Below are 16069 nucleotides of genomic sequence, written 5' to 3' on the forward strand. Positions count from 1 at the left end.
GATCTGCACGGGCGGCTGCTTGAACGGCGGCGTGTGCGCGGCGCCGGAATCGTGCGCGTGCCCGCGCGGCTTCGGCGGCGCGCCCTGCGTGCAAAAAATCTTGCAATATTTTTGAGACAACCTTTACGTACCGTTGTTTTCAAGATAGTATACATTGTAAGAACAACCCACCACCATCCATGGCCATGCCAACCTTCCGGTTATAACAGGCCGAATCGCGGGAGATGCGCGCGGAACTGCGTCTGCCGTGGCAGGTTGCACTCTGCCGCGCGCAATGCTTTTGTAAGAACAACCCACCACCACCCATGGCCATACCAACCTTGCGGTTATACTGGCCGAATCGCGGGAGGTGTGCGCGGAATTGCGGCTGCCTACGGCAGATTGCACTCCACCGCGCCACACTTCTTGACTCCCTACAAGTTATTTTTCTATGTCCTTGTCCCTATGTTGCAGTTTTCCCCCTTCTGGGGCCTGACGTTTACAGCACGGATGACACGCTTTTGTAAGAACAAATGGCTTTCGTGCTTAGTTTAATCCAGTCCCAAACCCGCAGCGATCTGCACTGGTGGCTGCTTGAACGGCGGCGTGTGCGCGGCGCCGGAATCGTGCGCGTGCCCGCGCGGCTTCGGCGGCGCGCGCTGCGAGCGGGACCTCGACGAGTGCGCGCCGCCCGCGCACCCCGCCGCCGCGCCCTGCGTGCCGCGCGCCGCCTGCGTCAACACGCCCGGCAGCTACTACTGCGTGTGCCGCGACGGCTACCGGCGCGACCCGCACTTGGACCACTGCGAAGGTGGGTAGAGAAAACCACAAAGTGCATAGGTTATCTCTTAAAAGTTGTAGGAAGGCGCTGGATGTAGGCTGCTGCCAACCGTCCAATCTGGAAATCATTCTAGAGGAGGTCGATGACCCGCACCTGGACCACTGCGAAGGTAAGACGCGACCCGACGAGTGCGCGCCGCCTGCGTCAACACGCCCGGCAGCTACTACTGCGTGTGCCGCGACGGCTACCGGCGTGACCCGCACTTGGACCACTGCGAAGGTGGGTAGAGAAAACCACAAAGTGCATAGGTTATCTCTTAAAAGCTGTAGGAAGGCGCTGGATGTAGGCTGCTGCCAACCGGCCAATCTGGAAATCATTCTAGAGGAGGTCGATGACCCGCACCTGGACCACTGCGAAGGTAAGACGCGACCCGACGAGTGCGCGCCGCCTGCGTCAACACGCCCGGCAGCTACTACTGCGTGTGCCGCGACGGCTACCGGCGTGACCCGCACTTGGACCACTGCGAAGGTGGGTAGAGAAAACCACAAAGTGCATAGGTTATCTCTTAAAAGCTGTAGGAAGGCGCTAGATGCAGGTTGCTGCCAACTAGCCAATCTGGAAATCATTCTAGAGGAGGTCTATGACCCGCACCTGGACCACTGCGAAGGTAAGACGCGACCTGACGAGTGCGCGCCGCCTGCGTCAACACGCCCGGCAGCTACTACTGCGTGTGCCGCGACGGCTACCGGCGTGACCCGCACTTGGACCACTGCGAAGGTGGGTAGAGAAAACCACAAAGTGCATAGGTTATCTCTTAAAAGCTGTAGGAAGGCGCTAGATGCAGGTTGCTGCCAACTAGCCAATCTGGAAATCATTCTAGAGGAGGTCTATGACCCGCACCTGGACCACTGCGAAGGTAAGACGCGACCTGACGAGTGCGCGCCGCCTGCGTCAACACGCCCGGCAGCTACTACTGCGTGTGCCGCGACGGCTACCGGCGTGACCCGCACTTGGACCACTGCGAAGGTGGGTAGAGAAAACCACAAAGTGCATAGGTTATCTCTTAAAAGCTGTAGGAAGGCGCTAGATGCAGGTTGCTGCCAACTAGCCAATCTGGAAATCATTCTAGAGGAGGTCTATGACCCGCACCTGGACCACTGCGAAGGTAAGACGCGACCTGACGAGTGCGCGCCGCCTGCGTCAACACGCCCGGCAGCTACTACTGCGTGTGCCGCGACGGCTACCGGCGTGACCCGCACTTGGACCACTGCGAAGGTGGGTAGAGAAAACCACAAAGTGCATAGGTTATCTCTTAAAAGCTGTAGGAAGGCGCTAGATGCAGGTTGCTGCCAACTAGCCAATCTGGAAATCATTCTAGAGGAGGTCTATGACCCGCACCTGGACCACTGCGAAGGTAAGACGCGACCTGACGAGTGCGCGCCGCCTGCGTCAACACGCCCGGCAGCTACTACTGCGTGTGCCGCGACGGCTACCGGCGCGAACCCGCACCTGGACCACTGCGAAGGTGGGTAGACGCGACCTGACGAGGTGAGTCAGGAGAATTGCTTCTTCCGAGTCACAGCCGCACGCCATCTGGTTTCATGTTGGAACACATGGAAGTACCTAGCTACCTACCTGGGAGCTTCTGCCCTAGAGGGGAAGGGGGGGGGGGGGGGGGAAGATATCCTCCCATGCCCCCCTGGGTACGCCCATGTTGGCATTATGCTGGCACTCACTGACTTCCGAGTGAAGAGTACGCTTCACTTCAATGTACCTATCGCACTTCTTTTTGCTGGTCCAGGAGTAGGTAGGTACACTTCATACTGGTATAAGCGTACAGTATGGTAGGAACATTGGAGGAAACTGTAATGAAAAATAATGATAATTTATATAGTTATTGCGACGTGCCATCACCACACCTTTGAATAACATTAATTGTATCTTTATAATTTGCAGATGTTGACGAATGCGCGGAGGGATTTCACACGTGCCATCCAAGCGCACGCTGCGTCAATACGGATGGCGGTTTCAGATGTGAATGTGAAACGCAACCTTGTGAACTAAGTAAGTATGAAAAAGACACACAAGTAAGAATCATTTCAAGTCTGTGGTTATTCAAAACAATCGAAATCTAGCCACGGACTTTATGTACAGTCAGTCTCAAATAGTTCGTGACACCCAAAGTAACCATAAAGTTTGCTACACGTCTTTTTTTACAAATTGGAATAAGATGAAACCATGGGACTTATCTGCCATAGGGGAGGGGCAAATTAGCCAGCTTCTGGTCTAGGGGGGGAAGTCAGATTTTTTGGTCAGATCCTTTAACTTAGCTCCTTCAACGCGCCATCTGAGAGGCGGCAGCTGCCCTCCCCTTTGGGTGTCACGAACTACACTGGTCATCACAAAAATCGACCCTCCAGCGACAAGCACTTCCAAACGTATGCATCCCCACTTCCCACCAATATTGGCACCATTTAAAAGCCTAGTTCTAAACTTCATTTCATTAAAGGAAAGGTTCTTACCCCAAAAATGTGTCTGTAGAAGAATCCAGAATCACTTCTTCAAAAAATAGGTAGTTACGCCTGAGCCAACTTTTATGGCTATAAAACTGTTAAGTTGGGATTAATCGCCATCCATCTGTTAAAGAGGACACGTGAGATCATTATTTGGTTTTAAAACCATAAAAATTGGTCTAATTGATCCCAGAGGTGAGCCCAAAGTGAGGTCTTTTTTCAAGTCACATTTATTTTATATCGCGTTTATGTTAATCGTTTATTAAGAAATTAAATGTGTTTTTCTTTAAGGATATTTATTGGGCTTTCAAATAACACTAATATTGTTGGAGCACCATGATTGTGTCAGGAGAAACGAGTTTTCTTGTAAAACGTAGGTGGACCGATTTTTTTGATGACCAGTAGGTATATTTGACACTACGTTTGTTTGAGTTTGAATCAATTTCCGAGCTTCGTTCGCCAACCCAAGGCTCAATGTCCCGTGCACGTTGCAGGCTGCGCGTGGCAAGGGCAGGTGATGGCGGACGGCGCGCGCTGGGCCGAGGCGGGCGGCTGCCGCGCGTGCGCGTGCGAAGCCGGCGTGGCGGCGTGCGCGCGCGCGCCTTGCGCTTGCGACGCGCCTGATAATCTCACCGCCACGGTAAGTACCTCTACTTTTATTTTTATCCACAACGAAGCTCTTGTTATGCAGACAGGAAACGAATTTTTCCTCGAAGCCTCGATAGCTTGAAGCCACTCCTTACCCCTAGGTCAAACTAGCTAGCAAACTCGTGATCCGAGGAAAGCGGGTTCGATACCCGCCACCGCTCGACTAGATGGTGAGCCCACTCGTAACACAAGCATACCACGAGGATTATTATTGTATTCATCCGGAATTCTCAACCACAGAGGAACTCGCGATGCACCTCTCGTTTAATCCTTGAAATTAGTGTACCTACCTACCGTATAAGATTCAGTCGAAGCAACAGCAATCGTAGCAAATCATTTAGTTGGAAGAAAATTGAATTGAATCGAACCTTCGATAGGTGAAGGGAAGTTAATTCTCTAATGGAGATCATGTATTAGCTAACGAACTCAGGAAGGTTCTGACACTGACTAGCAGCTAGATCCTCCAAGTTCTCAAGACCTTTGAAATGTCAAAAATGAAGTCTCTGATCCCGCTATCAGAAATCAACATTACGTTATACCTTCGTCTGTATTTCGCGTATTCTCATGGACGACAGATAATCCACTAACATTTTTGAAACTTTTCCCAAACCAGCAACCTTTCCTTCCAGCTACAAAGCACGTCGTCGGTAATGGCGGTGCCGGCGCCGGCGGCGTGCTGCCCGCACTGCGAGGCGCGCTACCACTGCCGCCACCAGGAGATGCACCACGTCACCTTCCGCAGCGGCGAGCGCTGGCTCTACCAGTGCCAGATCTGCGAGTGCCTTGTGAGTACGAGAATAACATGAGCTGGATAGCAAGATATTAGAAAAAAATTTATCATTTTATTTCACTAACCAGTATTGACTATGACGCCTAATCTAGGACACTAATGCCCGTTTTCACCATCAATACCTAATTTTTAAGTGACCCCTATGAAAACAAAATGCCTGTTATATGTATTACCATTAGGGGTCCCTCAAAAATTAGGGATTGATGGTGAAAACGGGCATAAAATACACATAAAAGTAAGACTTTAGGAACTCTACTTATCTTTCATCATCAGTCACCTTCAGGAACACTAAAAATAAGTAAGATTTTAGGAACTCTACTTACCTCTCATTATCAGTGTCATCGTCAGATCTTAAGCCAGATCGACATTTGCCTAACGTGTTGTGTCGTGACGGACATACATTATGCCATAGGTACGTCATTCAGAAGCCATAACCATACAATACCCCACTAGTGTATGAAACCAATTCTCTTCTGATGCGTCACAACTCAAACAAATATAAATTCGACATCACCCGTTGTTCTGGAGCGGATGTCGCGTACCGGAAAAAGCAGCGTGTGACGTCCCACCCACAAGGTCCGTCGACATCATAAAGGCAGCAGGAAGGCGCTGGACGCAGGCCGCTACCAATCGATCAACATGGAAATCGTTGGGGGAGACGTCCTATGGCTGAAGTAATGATAATAATCCTTTGTATGGAAATGGAGCTATGACTCAAGGGTGGAGCTAGCTAAAGCCCGGTCTGTGAGCACGTAGAATTTTGTCCAATGACCCCAAGCTACCCATCCTTATCGCTCGCGCGTAAGTATATTGCTGTCGCGACCTAACAACGAGCGCCCGCAGTGAATGTTCGAGCGCGACAGCAACATAATTACGCGCGAGCGATAAGGATGGGTAGCTTGGGGTCATTGGATAAAATTCTACGTGCTCACAGACCAGACTATAGTCAAGGAGCCGGATCCCCGGCTTTTACCCGTGGTCCCCCCAACATGTCCCCAATTTATTTAACCATGGTCCCACCGCACTAAGTGGCAAACATTGCTTGTCACCTAGGTATCTATAATATTATAAAAAAATCTATAATAAATATAGAAAATAATTATAGGTAGGTACGGCACCATAATATCTTTATAATATCTTCACATCACACACTTAGTGCGGTGGGACCATGGTTAAAATAAATTACCCGTAGACCCACTGGCAAACACTGTTCAGAACGGTGGGACAATGGGTAAAAAAATTACCCGTGGACCCACCAGGGGGCCATGTTGGGGGGACCACGGGTAAAAGCCAGAGATGCCATTATTGCACTGTAGCTGCAGATTTTTTTAAACGGCTTTGTGTACTTTCCAGCTGGGCGAGGTAGACTGCTGGGAGCCGGAGTGCGAGGAGGCGGGCGCGTGCTGCGACGCGGGCGCGGGGGAGGCGGGCGCGGGGGGCGCGGGGGACGCGGCGTGGCGCGCGCCGCACCGCCTCGAGCTCGCGGGCTGCGCGCCGCCGCACTGCCCCGCCTGCCAGGTACACCGCAAGCGCGCGCGCACACACAGAAAACTTTTCAATACACTGATGCCCGTTTTCACCATCAACCCCTAATTTTTAAGTGGCCCCTATGTAAACAAAATTCATATTATGTGTCATCATAGGGGTCACTTAAAAATTAGGAATTGATGGTGAAAACGGGCATGAGAGAGGCAAATACACCTACCCTGAACTGACAATAAACTTAGGGCAAATTCTTCAATCATCAGATAACTTTTACAGAATAATAAAATTTACGTTTTGGCTTATTTCCCATAAATAGATTAAGAACTAGTGAACGCCAGACCTACGTCATTTTATAAACCGTTATACCATAAAATCAGATTTTTTATGTATATTTGGGCAATAATTAGAAGTATTTTCCTCAACAGCCAGACAGTTTTGACAGTTCCAACTCCTTGCCAGTTTTTTTAGGGTAGCTCCCAAAGCCACAATGACCCAAACTTCATAATACACCAACATTATATCCTATATTGGGAGCATACGCTGACAAACTTTCAGCTTTTATAAAATGACGTAGGTCTGGCGTTCACTAGCTCTTAGTCTAATATCAATGAGCCAAACTTATTCTTCAGTTAAAAGCTATCCGGCGATTGAAAAATCAGCTCTTAATCGAATTGTAACTTTTTATATACTCAAGACCGTGATCGCTCCGATAAAAAGGTAAACGATAAGTGAGATCACTTAATCGTTTCCACCCTGCTGTATAAACTGATGACTACCTGTCGATTATCAAATCAAAATCTATAAGAAACGCTACTATGCTAGAGTGATATATTAAGTAAATCATCATTTAATGAAGGAGGCATCAAACAACATCCAGCTGTTTACGTTTGGAACAATTATGGAACAAGAAACGATAACTGTTTCAAATGCAAACACTAGGACTTAGATCTGCATTCTACATTAAAATGTGTATCACTCAACTGGTGTCTCTTTGCAGCTGTACCTACTTCACAAATACTAAATAAAATATGTTACATAATACAAAAACGTCACACTAATAAACCCATGATCATCTAACAAAATGTCAATTAACAAAGCTCAATACATACCTGTTATAAGTTTCAAATGCTTGTTGCAGTTATGGTTTCACATTTGACTAACTTTGCAAGTGCGCTCATGGCTCGTAATCCGCTTACTGAATGCTATTTTTCTCAATAGTCTCCTTTCTAATCGAAGGCTTCAGAGGCTATTATAAAAATAGTATTGCCCCTTGAAAGTGTTAACTCGCTATCAGCTTAGGCCATCTAATGTGAGCCGCTTATCCATGGGTCCTCGTGTGAAGCATCGTTTCCGCTTGTTGCAGGGCGGGCAGTGTGCTACTTTGGTGAGCAATCTCGCGTGTTGTGTGCATCGGTAACCATCCCCACTCTTCTTATTCATTCATACATTGCTGTATTAACACGTGTTTATTTCAATGCTTAAGCCTCTTATTCAATATTTTTGATGCATTAATATGCTTACCACTACCACGTTGGGCGCCAAAGTTAATATTGGCGCCCAACATGGTGCATGGTTTTATTGAATTAGAGGCTATTCCATGTCAGATATCATTTTATGTTGCATGTTTCCTCATTTTTATGTTCATCAAGCATGACTTACTTTTCAATTGATATACCTACATTCAGAAATATCAGATGACGCATGGAATGAACAATCAAATTGAAAACATTTATTCGTTCCTAATCATTAAAACATTTTTTGTTATTTTTAATCACTTTAATCCATTAGATAAATAGTGGTAGTGTATAGTATCCACTACATAATCACTATTATGTAGTTTTGAAAACTAGAATCTAGTCAACCCTAGAAGTAGATTCTGAAACACCTATATTGTAATTTACTAAAGTGTATTTATTATGTAGAGCCCTGCTATAATGTCAGCTAATTAAGATCCCAATTGAAAGTGTAACTTTCATTGAATACAATTCAATTAAAAAGCGTTATTCTGAGAAAACGTGTATTTATCGTAGGTTTATATGTTTTTATAGCTTAATATGCCTGATAGTTGTGCGTCATTAGGTTAGGTAGGAAATATTACCTTTTTTGTTATTCAGAGTCTGTTTTGATCCAATTCACTTCATGATTGTAGTCAATAGCATTTATTTTGGCATGTGATCTGATGTACTTATTGTAAATAATGTAGATAGACATACGAAACAGACTCTCAGTAATGGGAAACAGAATGAACAGTTCCGAATGGAATACCTCAGCCGCGCTAACACGGTTAAAGTTCACTCAAAGTCGACTGTGACTTTTCGGTGATTTTAATCGCGACAACATTAAACAAATCGCACAGTTCGTTTGCCGTCAGGAAACTAGAGAACTATCTACCTAGAGATAGATCAATCTGTAATATGTTGTATTTTCCACTAAAAACTTTCTACGTAATCGAATACGGACTGCCAGCAGCAGGTTTAAGGCCTATTCAGACCTAAGCGGTATTCGCTACCGTCTGCGGCAGAGAAAACCCAGTGGGTATGCGGTAATAATACTGTTCAGACCTAAGCGGTATTGCCGCGGTACTTGATACTAAATACCTGAGCGAAACTCGACAGCAAATAAATCGCACCACCCGCGACAAGCATTTTCAAACGTATGCATCCCTACTCCCCACCAATATTGGCACCATTTAAAAGCCTAGTTCTAAACTTCATTTTATCAAAGGAAAGGTTTTTACCCCAAAAATGTGTCTTTACAAGGATCCAGAGTCACTTCTTCAAAAAATAGGTAGTTACGCTATAGCCATTTTTTATGACTATAAAACTGTTAAGTTGGGATTAATCGCTATCCATCTGTTAAAGAGGACACGTGTGATCATTATTTGGTTTTATAACCATAAAATTTGGTCTAATTGATCCCAGAGGTGAGCCCAAAGTGAGGTCTTTTTTCAAGTCACATTTATGGTATATGTTAATCATTTATTAAGAAATTAAATGTGTTTTTCTTTAAGGATATTTATTGGGCTTTCAAATAACACCAATATTGTTGGGGCACCATTATTGTGTCAAAAGAAAATCTTTAAAGTTCGCGTCGCGGGTGGTGCGATTTATTTGCTGTCGAGTGTACCTCTACCCACAGCGGCAGCGAATATCGCTCAGGTTTGAATAGGCCTTTAGTTTTCTCTGGTGTCGCGACGGCAGTGCGGCAGTGCGTCTTGTGTGCGTGTGTGCGTGTGCTTGCTGGTACATGGCGCGGTTGGTCCGTAGAGCGCGGGCGTGGCGGGCGCGCGCGCTGGCGACGGCGCTGGCGCTGGCGGCGCTGTGGTGGGGCGGCGGGCGCGGCGCGCACCGCAAGCACCGCGGCGCGCGGCCCTAGAGCCGCCCTGAGCGCGCGACGAACACCTCTATTTATTCTAGATAGACCTAATGTTAACCAATTGCGGCGGGCGCGCGACCACTCGACGGCCTTACTTAGCGAGCGCCCGCCCGGGATCGCATGTGATACTGTAATATACGGGAGCGGTCGCGTACGTTCGAGTATTTCGTTATAGCAATATTATAGTGTTTACGCGTAGTTAGGATTGTGTACCGGAGTGCCGCGAGTCGGAGCGGGCTGCGCTCGCGCGCTCGCCGACGGCGCCGACGAGTCTCGGCGTCGAACGCCACTGAGTGAATTTCGGTTCCGATTTCGCGCGACATTCGTTAATTCTAAACTACGATTACTAGTCTAGAATTAGGAGTTCGAGGTGACCTCACGAGCAGTGATCGTTAGATTTAACTAGATAGATTGAAAAACGCACACAAATGTCACGGGAAATCAGAACCATCGCGCGTCTGGCCCGACGCGACCGAAAATGATATCGATTGATTTTTACGAGTGTCATTATGGCCTAATGTCTTGTGTGAATGAAGCGCGCCGCGTCGGGCCCGACGCTCCGCAGCGGATGGCAATCCGCCGGCGCCCTCGCAACACGCCGCGTTTGCGTCGCCCTTTATTATCTACGAATTCTAAATTTAACAGTCGTCGATCGCTTTAAAATTATAATATTAGACTTGTAACTGAAGTATTTAGCTATTGTTGTGAATATAAGTAACGTATAGTGTCGCTAGCGCGCGGCGGGCGGGCGCGGGCGCGGCGGCGGCGGCGGGCGGCGCGGCGGCGGCGGCTGTTCAATTATAACATTACGTAATATTTTAATTAGCCTTAGTCCTGTACATGAGTAGCGTAGTGTGGCCGCCGCGGACCGCCCGTGCGCTTGCGCCCTGTTGTACGAAATTTTTCATAATATATTATAGTTTTTGTTTGTCTTTATATAGAGATCGTTTTCTTGTATAATTTTGAAAATAACCAAAAATAGGTACCAAATATAGAAAAGATATGATTGTTTCTTAATTTTCATAAAGCATTTTGATGCTTGCATGTTGTATTGTGTTCAAAAAATTACAATTAAAAAGATATCCTCAATGTGTTGTTTCAGTCCATTTTCCCCAAACACTCTCTACATTAAAAAAGTTACTAAGTAACAACAATATTTATTTGATATAACATTAATTTATGAATTTTACGAATTGTATCGGTCACATACGCATCAAGAATTAAATTAGATCATCACATTTACAATTTGTAATAACTTAAATAGCTTACAAGAGACGGAGGATGGGCTTGTTGAAGATTCATAATCTTTAAACGCGGTGATAGAGGACAACAGCTACCAAGCGTCGAGTTAGATTTCACAAAGGCTTTGTCAAATATCGCTGAATATTTTTAAGCTGGGCAGCTCACCGTCCACCGCGTGTAAAGGCGTGCTCACATGGGCGGCGCGAACACGTGGGCGGCGGCGGGCGCGGCGGCGAGGCACGCGCCGGGCGTCAGGCACGCGATGCGCAGCGGCTGCGGCTTGTGCCGCGGCTCGCGCTCCACCACGCTGCACACCACTGCGTACGCCGTCGTAAACAGAGTCACGCCCTGAGGAGAGAACAAAATCAAGAAATAGCTAAGCTATTAGTAAGCTGACACACTGGCGGATTTCAAGCGTTAGCGCAACGTTTCAGCCTAGAGTTCTCGCCTCGTATTCGCCGTGGAGTCCGCTTTGGAGCCGCTTGTAATCTGCCAGTGTGGCAAGGCCCTTATGAGTAGACTCCACCAACACAGCTTCAGCGGGCCAGTGGCGAGTGCGACCACAATAACTGGCAGAAATCAGTCTTTATGATAGCATCATAGTAAGACTTGGCCCTTATTTCAAAGTTAATGTAGTTAATTGGATGCCAATGTAAAATCGTGTAACATTAATCTTCATTGTCAAAATGTGCCTTATAAATAGTTTTGTTATTTTTATGACAGAAAAAATTTCCAACCTCTTCTTACTTAATATTATTTTATTCAAACTTTTCACATAAAAGTGATGTGCGGTGGCGGACTTAATGCCGGGTGGCATTCTCTACTAGTTAAACACAGAACATAATAATATGGATATCATTCAGTAATCATACCAAAACCATGATGATGGCAGAAGCCAGGGCAGAGAGCGCGTTGACATAGCTACGAAGCTCGATAAGTGCGGGTCTAAGGCAGCCCGTCACATGCAAGGGAACATTACACTGATCTCCACGCTGAAAAAAATAATTTGTAAATTAGAATACATAGCCATATTACTGGTACTACGTGACAGGCAAAACCCTATCGATGGCACGCATTGGAAAATGTTTTTAATGATTACTAAAAAAAAGTTTTAAAAACCTACCACGTTGGGCGCCAAAGTAAATTATTGGCACCCTGGATTTTAAATCAAATTAGTGACGTTTAAATGTTCAACCTGATGAGCCTGAATTTTCACTATCAATAAAAAGAAGTAACACGGGAAAAAAGGGTCTACCTTTCCATTCCATACGCGGCCGCAGCAGGACGGTGGCAGCGCCCGGCGGTGCTGGTACCAATCAGTGTACGACACCACTCCGCAGCACCGCAACTGCATAAAAAACGTAGAAATAATAATTTGTAAAACTCTTCATTGTCCATTAGCAACTGAATCTTTTTTTGCTTATGTCTCAGACGAGACTACTCAGACGCCAATACCATCGAAACTTCTCGTGGTAGCTACCAACTCCGCCAAAACAAATGGGCATCAACTGGCAAATTATTTGAAGTCCTTACCTCCATCTGCATAGCAGCGAAGGAGCTCTTCACAGCGGGGTCGTGTGCGTCTCTCGACATAGCCCGCAGCATGCTAGAGTTGAGTGCCGCCGGCTCACGCACTGCGCGCGACAAGCCCGCTACAGACGACAGCCCCAGTGAGAGCATAAGCATCGCCACCGTCACCAGGGTCATCAGCTGGGGGAAAACACTTTACTGAATATAAAAAGTAAAAAAACTATTTAAACTATAGTCACAAAATAGGTCTATTCCACTTTGATCACACAGATCATCTTATCCATGGGTGATTAAAGGACACCAAATTGTCGCATAAAGTGCACTTTGATTACCCGAGTGATCGAAGTGGAATAGACCTAAAAAAAGATAATGATATTGTCATATACAAGTATAGTGAGTGAAAAAGAACAGCTGTAATCCATTAAAGCATACCACGGCTGACACTGATTTTCAATGTTAGCAGGTTATGTTAAAAACCAATTAAAAGTTACGTTGTCTATGCTGAGAAATGTAGATTGTAGACTAAATGAAGATCTAACGTTACTTCATAGCTATAAAGCACCTCCACCGTTTCGAGGTTTTAAATCGTTCATATCAACCTAGACCTACCGTGGCCATGAGCGTGAGCCCCTTAGGGTGGTAGGGCACGATGGTGCAGAGCCAGCAGGCGGGCAGGCACAGCAGTGCCCCCACCACGAACAGCACGCTAGACCCCAGCTCCACGCCCAGGTCAGTCGTCCAGAAGTAGTAAGAGATGCGCAACAGGCTCCATGCCGTCGACCCGCCCAGGATCGCCCCACCACTCTGAAATAAAATAATAAATAACTATTTAAATTCTAACTTGTGACTTCATAATAATAAAGGGTAGAGTACCATAGGACTACCCCTAATCTTTCCATCGATGTCAAGAAATGCGCCGGACATCAGGTCTACCCGTTTAGCCAGCCTTAGGAACTGAAGTGTAGAACAAACCCTAATTCCTTTGCCTCTCGTAAATTAGAGAGGGTAATTCTCTTTGCAGTGGAGATTAAGTAAACCCGCTGATAATTTAGTAACGGTTGCATTATCAACTCTGTCTCCCAAGTCTCAAAGCGCTCTACACACCGGAGTCATCAGAATGCCCTCATCAATACCTAAATGTTTATTAACTAGGTAGGGTAAACCGTATAGCTATTGCCCACTTAAGCATTTCAAACACATTGAGATGAAAAATTTAAGAAAGTATTTTAATTATCGACCATTTATGACTTTTTTCTTATAACTCAATAAACTGTTAAACAGAATATTAACAGTTTTTAGTTAAAACTTACGTAACTTAGAAAATATTGAAATAAATTTAAAATCCTTCAAAAAGTACAGTCATTGCCCATTACTTACACTAATTGCCCACATCAAAGCACAGTAATTGCCCAGTATCTTAAAACAAAATAATCAATTTTAAAATGACAAAATAGGCTTTATATAAACAAAACAAAACATTAAACTTAAATTCTAGTAGTACAGTCTTCAAAATTTCAAAATAAATTGCGTTTGGCCTTATTAACTATATTATCAAATTCTTGAGCTGATGTTGATGAGTCAGAATCGGTAGAGACAGAATCATCTACTTCAAAACAAAGATGACGCAAAAATTTGAATTTTATATGTATTTATTTTTTTATCTTCTTTGATATCAGTTCAAGTGGTTGCTCAAAATGTTCAATTCGCTGTTGGTTATTCTTCCCTAAAGTTGTATCTATTTCCTTACAATTAACATTTTCACTAGTAGATTTAACGTAGGATTTTCATTTTTTGTATTTGCGTTTGAATTTTTATCAATTTTTTCAAGCCAAACCATATTTTTCAGCAATTTATCTTGTAGATAAATTGTTGGATACATCTTGTACAGCATCGATCGCTTTTTGCAAATTTTCTATACTATATTGAACTTTTGGAGTCTTTGGCATACTGAAAATGAAACATTAAAAGCCATTTCAATATTTATGCCTGTAAATTGCAAAACAAGTCTAGCAATGAGCAACTTAAACACTGCTACTGCATGGTGGCAACACTCTAATAATAATTGCCATGGGCAATAACTATACATTAACATATGGCAATAACTGAAATGATGGTGGGCAATAAGTAAAAATATACAGATTTACGTGCAGTGATTACCCACCGTTAAAATGACCGTTAGAAATGAAATTTTATCAGTTATTTTCATTGATAATGGAGAAAACACTTATAATTTCATCATGACTATACACCATTAGTTGAATATTAAATAACTTGCAAAAAAAATTTAACCTCTAAGCTAGTAATTCCTTAGTAAAATTGTTAAAGTCTTTACCTGTTTGAGTAACATTTTCACCCGTCTTGACAAAATCCGCCATGACTGTTTTTTTAAGTGTTTCCTATTGTAAATTTTAAATCTACAATACATTGATCTCGGAGCCATCTACTTAGTAAATTCAAATCTAACTAGAGTGATTCAAAGTCAGCACCTGACAATATTATTCTTAAAGCGGGCAATCACTACCAGTGGGCAATCACTCTCTGGTTTACCCTACTTCTATTGTCGTCAAATTTTTATCAAACAAGACTTACGAGCAACAGCCCAGCACACGTAAACAATACTAAGCCACTGCTTCTCATTTTCACAAACCTAAACGTAAAGATAACAATTTTTGTATTAATTTAAATTATTTTACATTAGCAGTCTTTCTGACACTGACAGACACTTGCGAAATTTGAAAACCGACAAGATTTGCCAGAGGATGCCAGAAATAGAGGTTTCCAAAAAGTTTGTTTTGCAGGCAATATTTATGTGCAAAATAATTGTTTTTCTATTCTCTAACGTTTTTCTTATGGATTTTCTAGAGCTTTATACACTTTCGTTGTTAGCTTCAACAAAATATTAAACAATTTATAAGTAGAGTAGCTACATACACCTTCAACAAATCTTAACTTAAACAACTGAATTTAAACAGTTTACAGTCGCGGTTTTTTAAACCACTCTATTTGGGAGAGGGAGCTCATTAAATATACTTACCTCAAGACAACATACTACCACATCAACCACCCTTATGGTCAACCAACATACCCATTATCCACACCATGAGGTTTGCCACGTCCAAAAAATAATTCCCCATCCCCATTGATGTCAGTTTTCCTGAAGTCAGAGGCTTTCAAGGTGCGATATAAACATGTTCTGCATTTCTGGTTAATCGCACTTCATCATAGATTGCATGTGCATTCTTCGGGTTTGCTTGTGATCAAAAGCCAACTTACTCGTACCTATTCAATGTTAAAAATATAAAAAATAACAGTTATTTTTAAAGAAGCAAGTAAATCACTCATTCAGTGCCATACCTATTTAAATAAATTTAGAAAATGAGGCTTGCCACCACCCCCGTGGCATATAATATACCTACGTAGGTAAGTAGCGTTTGGTCCATTAGGAAAAGTTATAAGGAAATGTAGCCAATAACAAAGAAAAGCTTGAAATGGACGAAACCCATATCAAATTGCACCAACATGTAATTTACAATATTCATTTTAAACTACAGACTGTAAATAAGCAGTGAGCACTTATGATTAAGATTTCATGGATTTCATGCTTTCAAAGTAAAGGTTTTAAGCCTAGTCTTATACTTTACGCATTGTTTATGTAATTACAGCTGTGTTAACGGAGATTAATTAATTAAGTGTTATTTTTGAAATTTAGGAAGAGAAACGGTTTGC

General features: G+C 44.1%; 3 protein-coding genes across 3 annotated transcripts in view; 2 read left to right on the top strand and 1 right to left on the bottom strand.

Annotated features, from left to right (window-relative positions):
• Window positions 1–9582, top strand: part of LOC135073471 (protein kinase C-binding protein NELL1-like) — a 52025-nt gene extending 42443 nt beyond the window's left edge. The window contains exons 12-17 of the mRNA XM_063967654.1: window positions 554–790; window positions 2717–2824; window positions 3768–3913; window positions 4551–4706; window positions 6065–6229; window positions 9463–9582. Of these exons, the coding sequence (XP_063823724.1) occupies window positions 554–790; window positions 2717–2824; window positions 3768–3913; window positions 4551–4706; window positions 6065–6229; window positions 9463–9582 (932 nt within the window). The remainder of the gene's footprint in view (window positions 1–553; window positions 791–2716; window positions 2825–3767; window positions 3914–4550; window positions 4707–6064; window positions 6230–9462) is intronic.
• LOC135073114 (THAP domain-containing protein 5-like) overlaps window positions 1–16069 on the top strand; it is a 205032-nt gene that overhangs the window by 134999 nt on the left and 53964 nt on the right. The gene's annotated exons all lie outside the window — the stretch shown is intronic.
• On the bottom strand, window positions 10713–15770 carry LOC135073115 (CD63 antigen-like). The gene is made up of 7 exons (XM_063967157.1): window positions 15698–15770; window positions 14933–15622; window positions 12953–13147; window positions 12347–12523; window positions 12069–12161; window positions 11686–11805; window positions 10713–11161 (listed from the first exon to the last, which is right to left on the bottom strand). Exons 2-7 carry the CDS (start codon window positions 14978–14980, stop codon window positions 11003–11005), a joined length of 792 nt encoding a protein of 263 aa, XP_063823227.1. The 5' UTR covers window positions 14981–15622; window positions 15698–15770; the 3' UTR covers window positions 10713–11002.

This window comes from Ostrinia nubilalis, chromosome 7 (genome assembly GCF_963855985.1).
Source record: "Ostrinia nubilalis chromosome 7, ilOstNubi1.1, whole genome shotgun sequence".
Taxonomy (NCBI): domain Eukaryota; kingdom Metazoa; phylum Arthropoda; class Insecta; order Lepidoptera; family Crambidae; genus Ostrinia; species Ostrinia nubilalis.

What these genes read in the sequence shown, in the direction of transcription:
- LOC135073115 (XM_063967157.1), bottom strand. Translation starts at nt 14,980, where the DNA reads ATGAGAAGCAGTGGCTTAGTATTGTTTACGTGTGCTGGGCTGTTGCTC. An exon ending in GGCTCACGCTCATGGCCACG is followed by an intron (nt 12,524 to 12,952) that starts GTAGGTCTAGGT and finishes GTTTTCCCCCAG; the next exon opens with CTGATGACCCTGGTGACGGT. An exon ending in GCCGCGTATGGAATGGAAAG is followed by an intron (nt 11,806 to 12,068) that starts GTAGACCCTTTT and finishes TATTTTTTTCAG; the next exon opens with CGTGGAGATCAGTGTAATGT.